The 16,248-nt window shown below is 36.0% G+C and overlaps 1 protein-coding gene across 1 annotated transcript in view; it reads left to right on the forward strand.

Annotated features, from left to right (window-relative positions):
- Nucleotides 1-16,248, forward strand: part of LOC125651060 (organic cation transporter protein-like) — a 70,837-nt gene that overhangs the window by 9,195 nt on the left and 45,394 nt on the right. Inside the window, exon 2 of the mRNA XM_056165385.1 lies at nucleotides 7,674-7,869. Within this exon, the coding sequence (XP_056021360.1) occupies nucleotides 7,674-7,869 (196 nt within the window). The remainder of the gene's footprint in view (nucleotides 1-7,673; nucleotides 7,870-16,248) is intronic.

Raw genomic sequence — 16,248 nt, forward strand, 5'->3', positions numbered from 1 at the left:
CGACACTTTCGTAATGAATTACTCGTTTTGACATTTAATTAAGTTAAATGTTAAATGCGAATGAGAAGCTGAGAACTGCATAAAGGGACCCAGAAAATTGCCATAAAAAGAAAAGATTACTGTATAGCATAAGCGTACCACAGCGCACTCAATGAAATCAGACGAACTCAAGTTATCCTAACATTTTTAAATAATGTGTCAGCAGTCCTGAAAACTTTCAAACTTTTTAAAAAGTTCTCTATATATTACATCTTGGGTTTCTGGCTTTTCCAGGAACAAAGCAACCCCCACCTAACCACACATACCTTTGGACGACAGCTCTATACTAGAATCAAAATTTGAAGGGGTAGGCTTGTCGAGATATATTTTGTCATAGCTCCCCCTAATTACACCTCCCCCACCCCCCCACAAGGTAATGTTTTGTACACCTCTCTTTCGTGTTGAAACTCTAGGTCTAAATGTGAAGAAAATCAATACGTCATGTGTATATTGTATACATGTATATCAAAATACACTGCAGAATCAACGACATCTGTGGTAACTCAGTTTTCCTTGATTTAGGGTTTTCCCTTTTTTCCACAAATTTATGACACCCCAAGTTTGAATAACACACACACACATGAATAGTGAAGATGAGGAACAGTGATCAATCTCACAACTCCCACAAGGAAAATAAAGAGTTGGGCAAACATGGACCCATGGACATACCAGAGGTGGGATCAGGTGGCCAGGAAGAGTAAGCAGGCCCTGTCGACCGGTCATACCGGCCGTGAGCCCTATGTCTTGATCAGGTAAACGCATAAATACCTTGAAAAGCTTGACTTAAATAGCATACTTGATTCTGAAAAAACCCGGTCGAATCGAACTAGGCCGGGTATACCCGGCGAGTCGCGCTAAGAATCAAGTGACCCGGCTACAGTACAGTAATGAAATTGTTGACCTTCTGTTGTATAAACATTATTCCGCATAGAAATGACCAACATATTTACAAATTATGTTTATTTCACCAGAGTAAAAATTAAAAACATTTTGTCTTAGAATAATCAACTCTCGATACTACTTTCTCGAGTGGGACGTTAAATAATATACAACAACTGAATGCCGTAAAAGTTTTGAATTTTGCAAGTACCACTCCTAAATTTTTCATATTTGGAGTTGGCCCCTTTAAATTGTAAACGTCAGCCGTCAATTGTAAAAGTAAGCCTCTTCGTAAAACTCCGATAAGAATACATACCTGGTGAGATCAGGTGCCTAAGAGAAAGCATCCCCGTCGACCGGTCACACCCACCAGAAATCCTATACCTCGCAGTAATGTGTAGTTTAAATCAGTGTATAGAAAAAGGTCTTAATATGTATGAAACATGTCAGACAGCATTTAACTCAATTTAATGACAAGTTAAAATGGTAAATTAAATCGCTATAATGACCATAGAATTTGCGAAATGCTTACTTTAAGCGAGACTGTTGAAACCCATGTAACATCAACTTATTTGTTAATAGTCTGTCTCGATTTATAACTTAACAAGAATACTGCCAACAGTACATTATACGCCCGTAACAAAAGCTAATATAGGGTGTTTTTCTTACCCCATGATTTGTAGAACTTGGCTCTTCAAGTAGTATCAGCAATCATCAGGATGTAACATACTTTCTTTGCATCCTAAAACAAGACAAATCATGTGCTCTCTATGTAATATTTTCACTTGGCATAAGATGTATGTGTACTAAGTTTAGTGGTCCTTGCCCCCAATGAATCGGTCTGTACCCTGCTTCTACGACCTTTAACTTTGAAAACAATAGGCATCCTTCACTTGGCATAAAGTGTATGTGTACAAAGTTTGACAGTCTAACCCCAACAGTTCGGTCTGTATACAGAACTTGTGGTGAGATATTGCATCTTCCAAGTTTTTAAAAAAAATTTATCTGTTAATTTATCACTACCCCATAGCGGGTTATGGGCGTTGAAATCGTCCAGCGAAGGTCAGAGATCGGTGTCTCAGAAGGATGATATTGCGTAACTGCTTACACCTTCCCCGATCATATATGTAAGTCGGTCATGCAGAAATTTAGAGGATGCAACGGTGTAACTTAATGCTTACTTTATTATTTCTAAACACCGCGTGGAATTTTACGAGGGCTGTATACTGAAATACATATGTTTAGAACAAGTGTTAGATAAACATTGCCATAGTGTCAAGCATGAATGTGAAATGGTTTGCGGTCCACAGCACGCTACATACAACGAAAAGTAATCGTGTTTTCAATTTCTTTGTACTTCAAACAAACAATTGACAATGACATGCATATGCTACATGTATTTCCGAACGTACAAATGATGAAGAAGGGGGAGGGGCATGGCTGTACTGTCGTTGTTCCCTGTCCCCACATTTTGTTTTCTCTGAACGATCTTTTCATATAAAAAAGATGCATTTAGTTTTTTGGTGAGATGCCTCTTCATTATTTCTAACAACGGTTTGAACATTACCGTTTGAAAATTACTTTTGTAACTTTTCAGTGCCTAGTTTGGGATTCTCATTTAGCTACATTTACATGTTGTAAATCTTGCATATTTATAGGCTTTTACACATGAAGTGTAATACACACAAGTTGATGAGTACAGCGTTTAATGTACCTGTGTACAAACTCTTGGTTGTTTTTTTTTTTTTTTTTTTAGATTTACGTATAACAAACAATCACTACAATGCTAAATGTAAATCCATGCTTATATGTTAGTCTAATTCATCATCATATTTGAATTAGTATATCCTCTTGCACTAACTTTCATGTTAAAAATGAGCTATCTCCACTCTTGTTGATGACGCAGTATTCAGTTTCAAAGTAATATTGCACATGTATGATGAACATCTTTTCTAAATAACTTCCTAAATTTTGTTTTCAGTTATACATGTATTTATCGAACTTATTTGGATTCAGATTCTTTCCAACCTGATTTTGAATTGAAAATAACTTCATTATTGATTACAAAAAATAATTCCACTTTTATGGTTTGATTGCTATTTACAGATAATTATGCACTGAATTCTGTAGTACAAGTCATACAGATGCATGTTTATGTGTGTATTTAAATGATTTCTGGTAAGGTAATGAAATGGATGTAAAGCGTTTATAATCCTGCATTATTGGTGTGTTTTGACATGTGGCATTTGTTAGTGTATGTGGTTATGTGTAATTTTCTTTTTTGTCCAGTTTGTTTGTTCCTTTCTATTATAAGTGACTTACATATATGTATCAAACTATTGATTTGTTTCATTTCAGTTGTATTCTAAAAATATTTCATACACTATTTAACTGGAACACAACAATAAGTTAGTTGCGTAATAACAATTGGACACTTTATACCGAAAACTACCATTACAACTGTTTTCACATTTTCTACCAAAAATGTTCTTCTCTATAACATCACATCTGTAAGAGAAAAAAATGCATAGTCATTTAGAGCATTTAATGATCCAGGGACCGGAGCAGAGCGGATCAGAAACCCTTGCCTTGGGAAGATGGGTGGGAGCTAAACAGGGTATAAAGTGTTCATTTGTCAAATATTTGAATAACATAGCCTTAAATGCTATTGATTGATTGTATCTTGTTTAACGTTTTTCTCAATAATTTTTAATTCATATGGAGACGTCACCAAGACCGGTGAAGGGCTTCAAATTTAGGCCTATGCTCGGCGCTTACGGCCATTGAGCAGTGAGAGTTCTTTAGCGTGCCACACCTACTGTGACACGGGACATCCGTTTTAAAGGCCATCTCCGAGGACCCGTGACATTCACACCTGATGCCGAGAGTTTGGTGATGGAACTGTCACTATCTGTTTAACGAACTAGGTCTGTCGCGGTCAGGATTCGAACCCCGACCGCCCGCATACAGAGCGAACACTTTACCTTTGAACCACCGCAGCGGTGGTAATGCTATTGATACTAAATTCTGATTATAGATATTTAATAAGAACAGGTGTCCTTTACCAAACTTGTAAATTTCATGATCCAAGGACAGGGTTTTAGTTTAGTGTGGGATCAAAATTATCATAGTGACCATTGTTTTAACAACATCATATAAAAGTTGTATTTCAACGTGTTGAAAAGTTTCAGGACATTGCTTCCAATCCATATTTGTTATTTTCTTACAGAAAATGTACTACTTAGTTATGCGAATATAAAGAATAATGCATAAACCTTTTTTTAATGTTGTTCCTGCTCATTAACATTACATACAGAATTCATGAAGTCAGCTTAGCGCTTTTCAGTACTTTGATTTAAAGTTACTTTTATTTGGTTTAAATTTCGAAAGTGAGTTACCCAAGTAGATGATCCATCTCACTGCCTACCTTTTCTAGTTTGTTGAAGATGCAGTCCGCCATCTTGGAAAACACGTGTGTTGCGGCGGTGTTCACAAGATAATGCTTTGCATCAAACTCCGTTTACTAGATCAAGATATAGGGCTAACGGCGGGTGTGACCGGTCGACAGGGAATGCTTACTCCTCCTAGACACCTGATCCCACCTCTGGTATATCCAGGGATCCGTGTTTGCCAAACTCCCTATTTAGTATTGCTTATACGAGTTATTAGATTAATCACTGTTCGTTATCTTCGCCTTTCACAGTTGTACAGAAGACTTCCAAAAATTGATCCTTTATTTGGCAGTTTTTGCCCCACGTATAGGGCCCCGGGGGTGTAGGAATCCTATTACTTGCAATGTATTGCCTTGTCCGAAAGATGCTTCATACCAAATTTGAAACGAATTGGAATAGTAATTATCAAGTAGTTTAAACTTCTATTTTTCACATATTTGATAATTGACCGTTTTGGTCCCACTCGATATCAAACCCCTACCCCAGGGATAAATCTACAATTTGGTAAAGGACTACCTATTCTTTCTAAACATCTATTTAGAATCAATAGCTCTAAAGAATAATTATGTTAATTAGTATGACCCCGCCCTTGGGAGTCAGAATCTCTACCCTGGGGATTCGATCATGAAATTTACAACTTTGGTAGAGGCCCTCCTGTTTTACATCATGATGCATTTACTTTTTCTTACACGTGTGGTTCTAGAGAAGAAGAATTCTGAAAATTGGTTGATTTTTGGCAGTTGTTGTCCCGTCCCTAAGGCACCAAGGTTGAAGGAGTCCTGAAAATTACAATTCATATTGGAATGATAGTTATCAAGAAGTTAAAAACCTCTATTGTTTACAGATTTAATAATTAGCCATTACCCTGGAATAATCAAATTCCCAATTGCGGTAAAAAGCCGTCTTTCTAAATATCTATTTAGTTTCAATATCAATAGCATTAAAGAATATATTAATTAAGTGTTTTACACATAAACATTATACACCAAGTTTGGTAGAGTACTTCCTGCTCTACATCACAATTCATTGACTCTTTCTTGCATGTGTGGTCCCGTGGGGATTCGGGTTAGAATAGTTCCTCAGTACCCCTTGCTTGTCGTAAAAGGCGACTACATGTAAATGGGGCGGTCCTTCGGATGAGACCGCAAAAACCGAGGTCCCGTGTCACAGCAGGTGTGTCACGATAAAGATCCTTCCCTGATCAAAGGTCATAAGCGCCGAGCATAGGCCTAACTTTTGCAGCCCTTCACCGGCAATGGTGACGTCTCCATATAAGTGAAATATTCTCGATAGGAACGTTAAACAATATTCAATCAATCTTGCATGTGTGTGGTTCTATAGAAGAAGAATTTTGAAAATAGGTCAATTTTGGTAGTTTTTGCCACGCCCCTAATGCTCCAAAGGTGCAAGAATCCTGAAAATTACAATTGATGTCCCCCTTGTCCAAAAGATTGCTTTTTGTAAGAGGCGATTAAATGGGGGCAGTCCTTCGAATGAAACCGCAAAAATGGAGGCCCCGTGTCACAGGAGATGTGGCAAATTTACTCAAAGGCCGTAATCGCCTAGCATAGACCTACATGTATATTTTGCAGCCCTTCACCGGCAATGGTGACGTCTTCATATGAGCGAAAGATTGTCGAGTTGAAAGTTAAATGATAACTAGTTCTAATTGTAACGGGGACCGTTACATATGTTCCCCAAACCTCCCCCAATTAAAAAGTGATGTCCTTTTAAATCTATAGCAAAAAATCATTTTATTTTAGTCTTTAATTACATGTAGTACATTCAATATGGTCATTTCAGTACCAAGAAATGAAAGAAAGTGTTGCACGTGCATGCACGCGCACGCGTGTACGATTCCGAATTTTTGTTGATGTCGTTCAACAGGCATTTGTATCATATACCCACAGTATGAATTTCATAACGTTTCCACCAAATATAAGAAAGTTATAGCGATTTTAAAATCGTCCAATCAGAATTCAGCACACGTGCATACACGTGCTTAGCAGTAATTCTAACCACAGCAATTTGTAAGGAGTACCAAGACACATCTAAACCATTAATATCAATAGAATTTGATGAAAAACAAAAACCTTATCGTCCTTTAAAAATTGAACATTTAAAAAACGTTGCACGCGCATGCGCGTGTACGTTGGCATTTTTTTATTACACCAATATATAGATACACATATTGTCTACTTATGCTGTGAATATCATCTCATTCGCTTCATAAATAAGATAGTTACAAACATTTTAGTATTATCCAATCAAAATGAAGCGCACGTGCATGCGCGTGCAAATTGGTAATTTTGACTATGTAAATCAGTTAAGGGTCTCAATATCTACCTATGATATGAATTTCAAGCCATTTCAATGAACAACAAAAAAGTTAGACTGATTCCAAAGTTAGTGTACAAATTTTGGAATGCGCGTGCACGCGCATGCGTGCGCGTGCTGACAAAATAACTATTATTTTTCATATGTACAAATGATATACTATCATCCTATTTAGGTTTTATATCGCTTCCTTCAATATTCTGATTTTCCATTTTTTGTACCAAAATTGCAATGCACGTGCGCGCGCGTGCATGCACGTGCAAACAAAATGACTATCACTATGCACATCTACAAACGCTATACTATCATCCTGGAAAGTTTCATATCGATCCCTTTTGTAGTTTCTGAGAACACTACCGGACAAAAAAGTACCGGAGAAAAAGAATAATAATAATAATAATAATAATAATAATAATAATAATAAGAAACAGAGTAAAAACAATATGTTCCCAAACTTTGTTTGGGGAACATAAATATACAATCAATCGATCGTTTTTCTGGCAGATGAGCGTACGTAATAATCAAACAGTATTCCAATGATCGCGCTTTATATTGGTTCGACTTCAAAAGCGTCCGCGACAAAGGTTAGCTTAACATGTGGGAAAGGCCCGTGATTGATATCTATTAGTTTTCTGACCCACAGCTCATTCATTTTAGTGTCCTTTGGGAAAAATTGTTACATCCTGCCGATAAGGCACATTGTATTTACATATCGCCAGCGTTTAGACGTCTGTATGGCTAGCCCGTAATAAGTGGCGTAACTCGCTCAATATATTCCGGTTATTTCAGGTGTGGTATATTTCTTTAGTAAAATTTACGATAATTGCCCGATGTTTATCGAATAAAACTGTTAACATAATTTATAACGTTTTTGTATAAGAGTCAAACGGTAAAATAAATAAAAGTTTAATTTAATTTCAGTTGTTTCTATGACCATGCAGGATTTTTGTTTTTGTTAATTTACAGGTGTAAAATCCCAGATGTACCAAACGATACCTATGTAATTCAGGATCGGTATCACGAGGAACTAATTAATGCAACAATTCCGAAACGTTCCGATGGCAGTTACGATGAGTGTAAAGTTATCATCAATGGATCGATTGAGAAGTGCTTCGAGTGGGTGTATGATCATTCTGTTTTCACAAGAACAGTTAACTCTCAGGTAAGGAAGGAATGGAGTGCTGAAATGGAACAATGTTTCCAAACAGAAAGTATTCCAGGTCTCTGTTTATTTTAAGGTCAAAACCTCTCAGTCAGTTAGCTAATATATTGATTGAATATTCTTTAACGTCCCTCTCGAGAATCTTTCATTCATATGGAGATCACACCATTGCCGGTGAAGGGCTGCAAAACTTGGGCCTATGCTCGGCACTTTGAGAAGGGAGGGATCTTTAACGTGCCACACCTGCTGTGACACGGGACCTCGGTTTTTGTGGTCTCACCCGAAGGACCGCCCTATTTAGTCCCCTCTTACGACAAGCAAGGGGTACTGGGCACCTATTCTAGCACGGATCTCCAGTGAATGTTAGCTAATATAACAGCTCTCGCTGCAAAATGAAATGCAATAGTAATCGAAGAGTTCTTTCGACACTATCTAATTTGCCTAAATCTCTCAATTTTGTCTGTGCATTTGAAGTTAGGACCTTTGGTATATCCAGGGGTCCTCGTTTTCTCAACTTTAAATTTTGTATTCCTTATGAGATGGATCACTGTTTGGTATCTTCATCTTTTCACTGAACACTGCCACTTTTGTTCTATGAACAAAAGAACACCCTCGATGTAATCCACCACCAAGGACATTGACTGTGCACATGAGCTTTCCGAACCTATCCATTAGAGAGTTTGTATCTCGAGTCTCGATCTACGTCGAATAAAACTTACCTTACAATATATTGTTAAAAGCTAACATTGACAATCCTTCATTCAACTGCGTTTTCCGTCCGCAATTTGAACATATGACAAAACCAAGATGTGTATAAAATCAATGGGTCTACGAATTAATAAAAACACATAATAAATGATTAAATAATATGATAAAATTTATCATACTATTCTGGTAATATACGGCCTAGATAAGCTTCAGTATTAATTTGAAAACGTTAATAATTGAAATTCCCGCCATATATAGAGGCTGTCATGATGCGAAACTCTTGAATTCAAGACCACAAAAATCAATAATTTTGACGTCACTGACATCTTCTGTTCCAGTTTTGATGAGATTCTAAAATCATCAAAGATGTGCATGTGGTAGATTTCACGAATAAATATATTGATACGTTCCTGTCAAGCTGTTAATTGCATTAATGTAAAGGGGAGGTGTGAAAAAAGTTGTGTTTGTTTTTAAATTCATGACCCAACCAAGTCATCTGAAAAGAAAAGACTATGTAAAGTGTGGATCCATCGTTTGCATAATATCAAATTGAGGTTCGAAACATTTGTATGAAGAAACGTGTACCGTCTGCCTGGTGTGCAACTAGACTGAACGTCTTCTTTTCTCAATTTCTTCTTGCGAACGAATGGGCTCAAATCTATATGGCTCCAAACTTAACTGTTTGTGACTTGCTCTACCATGTTTACAGTGTTGCTGATAAAATTAACGGAAAACCGACGGTGTTACGTCATAAATTAAACTTCAATGACTTTATTTAAAATATATGATAGATCAATATTGATTTAATCGTTAAGCAAGAGTTTTTGTTGTTAAAGACTGTCGTTTACGATATCGGTTAGCTGCAATAATGTAGCCCTATCCAATTTTTTTTAATTCTGACGTTTTCGGGATAGGGCTACAATTCCATAAGATCTCCGTAATGGTGCAAAATATATTTATGAATAACCGATAATAAACTCTGTGTATTAGTCCCAAATGTTGTTTACACCAAAAGGAGTACCAACTTTGTGCTCGGGCATGTCTAATAAAGGTGTTTTTCATTAAATATAATGTACAGCATGCAAAATTCTTCGTCTGCTCCGCCATGCTTGTTATCGCGAGATCTCGTAGGTGGATCTAATGAAAAACCTAAGCATTGACAATCAGCGCGAAAATGTAGTTACTCGAGCCACTTCGACAAAGAAAGGAAAATCATATTGTTGCAGAAAGAATTTACACTCTGCTGTTCGGTTTTTAACTTGATATTAAATTCAAACCTTTTCAATACCGACGAAATAGCTTTCGCCTCCATACTTTTCCATTGATGTAAATACTACCTTATATGGCATATGCAAACAAGAGGCCCAGGGGCCTTATAGGTCACCTGAGTATCATGTAACAACCTTCCAATGTTTGAATTAGGTTTGTGTTTAAATATAAGAATTTTACTTTTGGATGGAAGAAACATTGAATAGCTATGTGGTCAGCCCCGCCTTTGCACCAGAACCCCTGACCCAGGGGCCATAAATTTCAGTTTTGAAAGAAGCATCCTTGATCATCATTATCATACTATTAGTTTGTCTACTTAATACCCAGCAGCAGAGGAGAAGATTTTCAAAGAAATAAAATGCATTTTCACTATATGATCAATAGGGCCCCACCCTAATACCAGAACCCCTGACCCAGGGGCCATGAATTTCACAATTTTGAAAGAGGCATCTTTGCTCATCATAACCATGCTATTGGTTTGTCTACTTAATACCCAAGGACAGAGAAGAAGATTTTCAAAGAAATAATGCATTTTCACTATATGACCAATAGAGCCCCACCCTAACACAAGAACCCCTGCCCCAGGGGCCATGAATTTCACAATTTTGGTAGAGGGCTCAACGCTCATTATAATTATGCCCACAGTTTGGCTTCTTGATGTCCAGGAGTAAAGAAGATTTTTTAAAATTACACTAATTTTGATGGTTTTTGCCCCACCCCTCAGGCCCCAGGGGGGCAGGGACCACGAATTTCATAATTTTTGTTCCCCTCCACCAACAGATGCTCTATGCCAAAATTGGTTGAAATTGGCTCAGGGGTTTCAGAGAAGAAGCTGAAAATGTTCAAATGTTTACGCACGACGACGGACAAAAACAGATAGCAATAGGTCACCTGAATAATTCAGGTGACCTAATGACTTGACAATCGGAAGTTTATACTTCAGTACATCAAACATGGCGCACAAATATGAATCGAGAAATTGGAATTTATCGAAATTGTTGAAAACGGTAGAATAGAGCCTCACAAATCTTAAGTTGCAGGTTGTAAATTTATATATTGACTAAGAAACATAGAATATCATTTTATTTACGTAAAGAAAGTCAGGAAATGTTTAGAATGAGCGCAAATGTTGTGGGAGTGAATCACTCCCGCATTTGCACCATTACGGAGATCCTAACGAGTTGTAGCCCTCTCCTAAAAAAAAAAAAAATCAGAGAGGGCTACATTATTGCAGCTAGATATCAGTAAGTAATACTTTATTCATAAATGCAACAATGTGATTAGGGTTGCATTTCCCTTCAAAAAACATATACATGATTCTAACTTACCTTTGGACATCGTAAAACCCTCATCACGTTCTGAAATACCACCATGGAAATTACTAAAACCCAAAGTAGACATCACTTTCTGAATATGAAAAAAATTAAACAAAGTCCATTATTTTCAAGCAAAGATTATCCGAAATAAAACAATCCAAACATTCTACAATTGATATCTAAACAGATGGTTCAAAAGACCAAAATAAAATCGCTGTTGCTGCAGTTATTACAAACGACGTTTTCTTTGCACGACTTCCAAATAAAGCAACAATTTACACCGACGAAGCAAAGGCTGTTCAGCTTGCGTTTGAGTACATTAAATTTTCTAATGACGAACGTTTTACTATATTCTCAGACTCCCTATCATGCCTACAGTTAATAAGCAACATAAATATTGATCGTCCATATATTTTAGATATTTTAAACCAGTACCATCTTTTAACTAAAAAAGGTAAAATAGTTGAGTTCTGCTGAATCCCAAGTCACATTGGTATCCATGGCAACACCAAAGCCGCAAACAAATGAACTTCAAGATGATATTGCGCTCTTTGAAATTCTCTTCTCTGGTTTGAAATATTTCATAAAGCTGTATGCAAATTTTCTTTGGCAAATCTTTTGGGATTTCTGTGACACTTTATTCTATTCGTAATGAAACGCCAAGACGATGTGTTTATTTCAAGAATATGCAGCGGACATTCAAAATTGATTCATTCTTTTTTACACAGAACTTCAGTCTGAATGCATATCTGTGACTGTCATTTACCTATACATCATATTCTCTTAGAATGTAGTGATTTTACGCCTGTACGAAATAGACTTTTTAATGATGTGCATTCTATGAAAGAGCGTTTAAAAATGTTGACAATCATTATATTATATAATACATGTATTTACATACAAGAATGTGATTTTTACAGAAAAATTTGAAAACTTTTATAATACAACTGTTCATCTACACGAAATGATCTTTTTTCACCTGTTATGCATTTTAAACTTGTATGTCCGTTGGATGGGACAATAGAGGATATCTCGTGTCAAGGATCGCAAAAGATCGTTTCCTTGATTTTCGAAAAAAGAGTTGACTCACTGGGGGCCGTCATGGAAACTCAAACACTCACAACCAAATTTCAATTAGTTAACCGCCGTAAAATGGCTGAAATATTGCCAAAACGGCGTAAAACCAAAATAAATAAATCAGTTGTAATATTTATCCCCTTCATAAAACAAGTCATTCAATCATCAAATAAACCGCCGCGGTGGTCTAGGTGTGGAGCAGATGGTCGGGATTCGAATCTCGGCAGCGACAGACCTAAGTCGTTAAAGTAGTTGTGGCACGCTAAAGAATCCTCACTGCTTAATGGCTGTAAGTGCAGAGCATAGGCCCTTCACAGGAATTAGGCACGTGTTCATATGAATGAAAAACTCGACACGGACGTTAAGCGAGATACAACCAATTGTCAAAAGAAATCTTAAGATTTCATTTCAAATTCAAAACCAATCAATGCCTTTATCATGTGGTGGATGACTTGGAAAAGCAAGTAGAATGGTTGTTCTGTCAATTCTGTCTGTGCATTTGAAGTTAGTACAAAATTCCATATTATCAATTTGAAACGGTGAATATTTTAAAAACATATCCCTATTTGACTTTCCACACTTTCTCTTTAAGAACCTATAACCATCTCTTTCCAAAGATTTCTGCTCAACTAGAATTAAAAATCTTATTAAAGAAATATACATTACTTCCACATATCATATTTTATTTTATATACGCATTTAAAATATAAATGGACTATCAAGGAATGAAATCAATTTTACACTATACATGTATGAATTAACTTGAAGCAATTTATGCTGCATGAACTTAATAATATAATTATCCTCAATTACAAAAGTATGTAAATAAATCATGATTACTATGAAATGCCAAAATCTGGTACATTTGATTTTTAAAAAAAGAAATATGATCACACATTTTAATATAATACTTACTCGAAATACCGTCTTAAAAGCAATTTCACTCTCCTATGACGTCATAATCGTATTTAATTGTTTCAACAGAATTTACGTTACTGAGTTGAGCGTAAAAAATGCATCAAAATCGGTGCAGAAATAACAGAGTTATCGATCGTATAAAGTGACCATTTTTACCTGCTTTCAAAATGCAATCAAACATAAATAGAAACGACCGAAAACGAGGCTATTCAGCTGTGACGTCACAACGGGATCACGCATGGAATATAGTATGGAAGATATAGAGACCAACAGTATTTTATGCAGTGATTTAAGCATTATTTCATTGGATTCAGAAATAATTGAATGTTCCGATATCGAATTAGAGACACAACCATACCTTTTTGAGTCGAAGGATGAACTAGACCAAAATCGTTCGCCTCAAAACAGCCCTATTTACAACCGACGAAGGAGTTGGAAACAATACATTATTGAATAACTGGTCTGTTCATTATAATTCATCGATGCTTTTTTTGCTATCAAATAAAGAAGTAAATATTTTTGATAGTTAGTTTGTATATAAAATAAAATAATAATAAAAACAAGACATGTCAAATGAGATATTTCTTAAATGGCTTCGAAGTTCGCATTACTGACTGTGCGCCTATGAAGAAGTGAATATTGAGCTCGTAACATACATATAACTGATATTTATGAAATGAGGGAATTAGTTTGACAGTAAATGGAATATCAAATATTTTAGACCTTGCATGTTTTGATTAAACCAGGTGCAATTGTGGCCATTACTGAAGACAGGTCAATCTGTTAGAAATTCAACAAGTGATAGAAAAACCAGGGAAAGCCTTATATAACGCAACACAATGGATTTTATCCAGTGTGTCTTCATCTGTCTGCGTTATGATTATAGACAGCATCATCAGTTGCCAGAAGCAAATGGGTATGTTGCATGATTATTTCTTAGTTCAAATTGGAGACACATGCGCGGATCTAGGGGGGTGGGGACTGGAATTTACAAAATATATGTTCTCGTGACATATGGAGAACAATAAATGAGGTCAGAATAATGTATAATGGAATGACTGATATTCATTTACATATGTATTGGTGGCTGATGAAACAAGTTCATTTATGCTTCATTAACAGTAGGTTGTCATTAGAAAGTTATATGTACACCATTGATTATTGGGGTGTGTGCAGAGAAGTAAATCCTATAGATAGGTCTAAAAGAAATTCATTCAAAATTAAGGATTATTTCCCTCATGCATAGTTCTGATCCTTAGACGAATTTGACTCCAGTCTTTGGCACTCTGTTTTCCTTTTAGCTCTTACAAGTTTATTACTATTTCGGATTTCCAAATTTTCGGCTTGAGCATCACTGAAGAGACATGATTTGTCGAAATGCGCATCTGGTGCATCAAAATTGGTACCGTATAAGTTATACATTCAAGCTAGGGGTGTGTTACAGTATCAATACACTGCAGTTATTTTCACAAGCCAATATTGTATTACATGAAAAAGTTTTAAACACTAGGTTAACCATTTCAAGTTTGATTTCTTTTTATTTTTGGGTCAAAGGTTAAGGTTACTATGACACTTTAAAGAAAATGCTGTAGATCATAGCTATTCATTTTAGGGGAATATTTCTCTTCCTACAAGTTAACATACACCCAGAAAAATTCCTGCAAGCTGCTTTGCTACATTAAAACCTCTTAGTACAACATATCAAATCAACATATCTTCCTTCAATAACTATTTATAAGTAATCACCTCAGTTAAATTTACAGGTGACTGAACCCCCATGAACTCATAGCCTGAAAGTCCTCAACAATAAAAAGAACGATTATGCCATACAAAAATAAACAATTTTATTTTAACAACATATCCATGTAGCTATATCACATTTCTTCTTTTTGTAGAGGAATGCGCTACATTGGATATCGACAGTTGGCCCGTTGGTGATGGAGGTATTTAGGGGAAAGTGTTCATGTTTCCTTGCTGCCTGTGCTGTACGTTTAATTAGGATAACCTATCCTGAGGAGAGTGGACAGTATCATGGATTTACTTCCTGCTAATCCTGTCTGGAGGCATTGTGGTACATTCTCCTGGAGTGGTGGCTGTCTTTGTCAATATGTACATGTATACATTGCACGAAAAAATAAAAAAGCATAGAAATAGTATTTACCGGTATATAGATTGTGTTTACATGTAAATGTCACATATTTTCATTATGCACTTGCTATCAACCATTTAATATAGTGCATGATTTTTTTTTGTCTTTTCAATCTTCAAATGATATACATAAGGATTGCACTGTATTTTACTGTGTACAACCTCCTACAAATGAAAACAAAATTGGGGTTTGTAGAGTTTTCCTTGAAATGAAGTCCAGCCAACACCAAACTGAAAATTAGTGACATAATTCTAATGGCTTACTGATTTACAAAATTTTATGAGACACTGCTATTTGGGACAATTTATACTGTGCATATCTTTTTTCCAAGAAAGAAAGAAATCTATGTAAGTTTGTAATGACGAGGCAAGTGGCCAGTAAAGTAGACATACCCCCGCTAATTATGTCTGTATCTTGCGAGTAATTTCCAAATAGCTTAACCCTTCTCTGGCGGCGGCCAAATAAAGTTCAGATGGAGGAGCATTCCCTATAGCATCATAATGAGACATGTGGAACATTCTACAAGGGTGATGGTAGATTCTAGTACTTGTTGTTATACCATTTTCCTGTCCATTAATACTTGTATTCGGCCCACAAAGACAAGGCATCAACACCAATAACGCTGGGATAGTTAAATTCAATGCATCTAGATACTATTTCCAATTACTTTCCGAACTATATCAAGCATGATATGTATCAAAAGCATCGTTTTCGGAAATTTTCCAAAACGCCATTTCGCTTTGATCAATACATCTAGCATTAACTGACTTTTACTATAACTAAAGTTAGAAATCAATTACAATTAGAAACAATTAAAGTTAGAAAGCCATTAAAGTTAGAAAACAATTAAAGTTAGAAAACAATTAAAGTTAGAAAACCACTAAAGTTAAAAAACAATTAACGTAACAATAAGACACTTCACCTTTAAGGGTGTAAAGATTG

Source organism: Ostrea edulis, chromosome 5 (assembly GCF_947568905.1).
Source record: "Ostrea edulis chromosome 5, xbOstEdul1.1, whole genome shotgun sequence".
Lineage (NCBI taxonomy): Eukaryota > Metazoa > Mollusca > Bivalvia > Ostreida > Ostreidae > Ostrea > Ostrea edulis.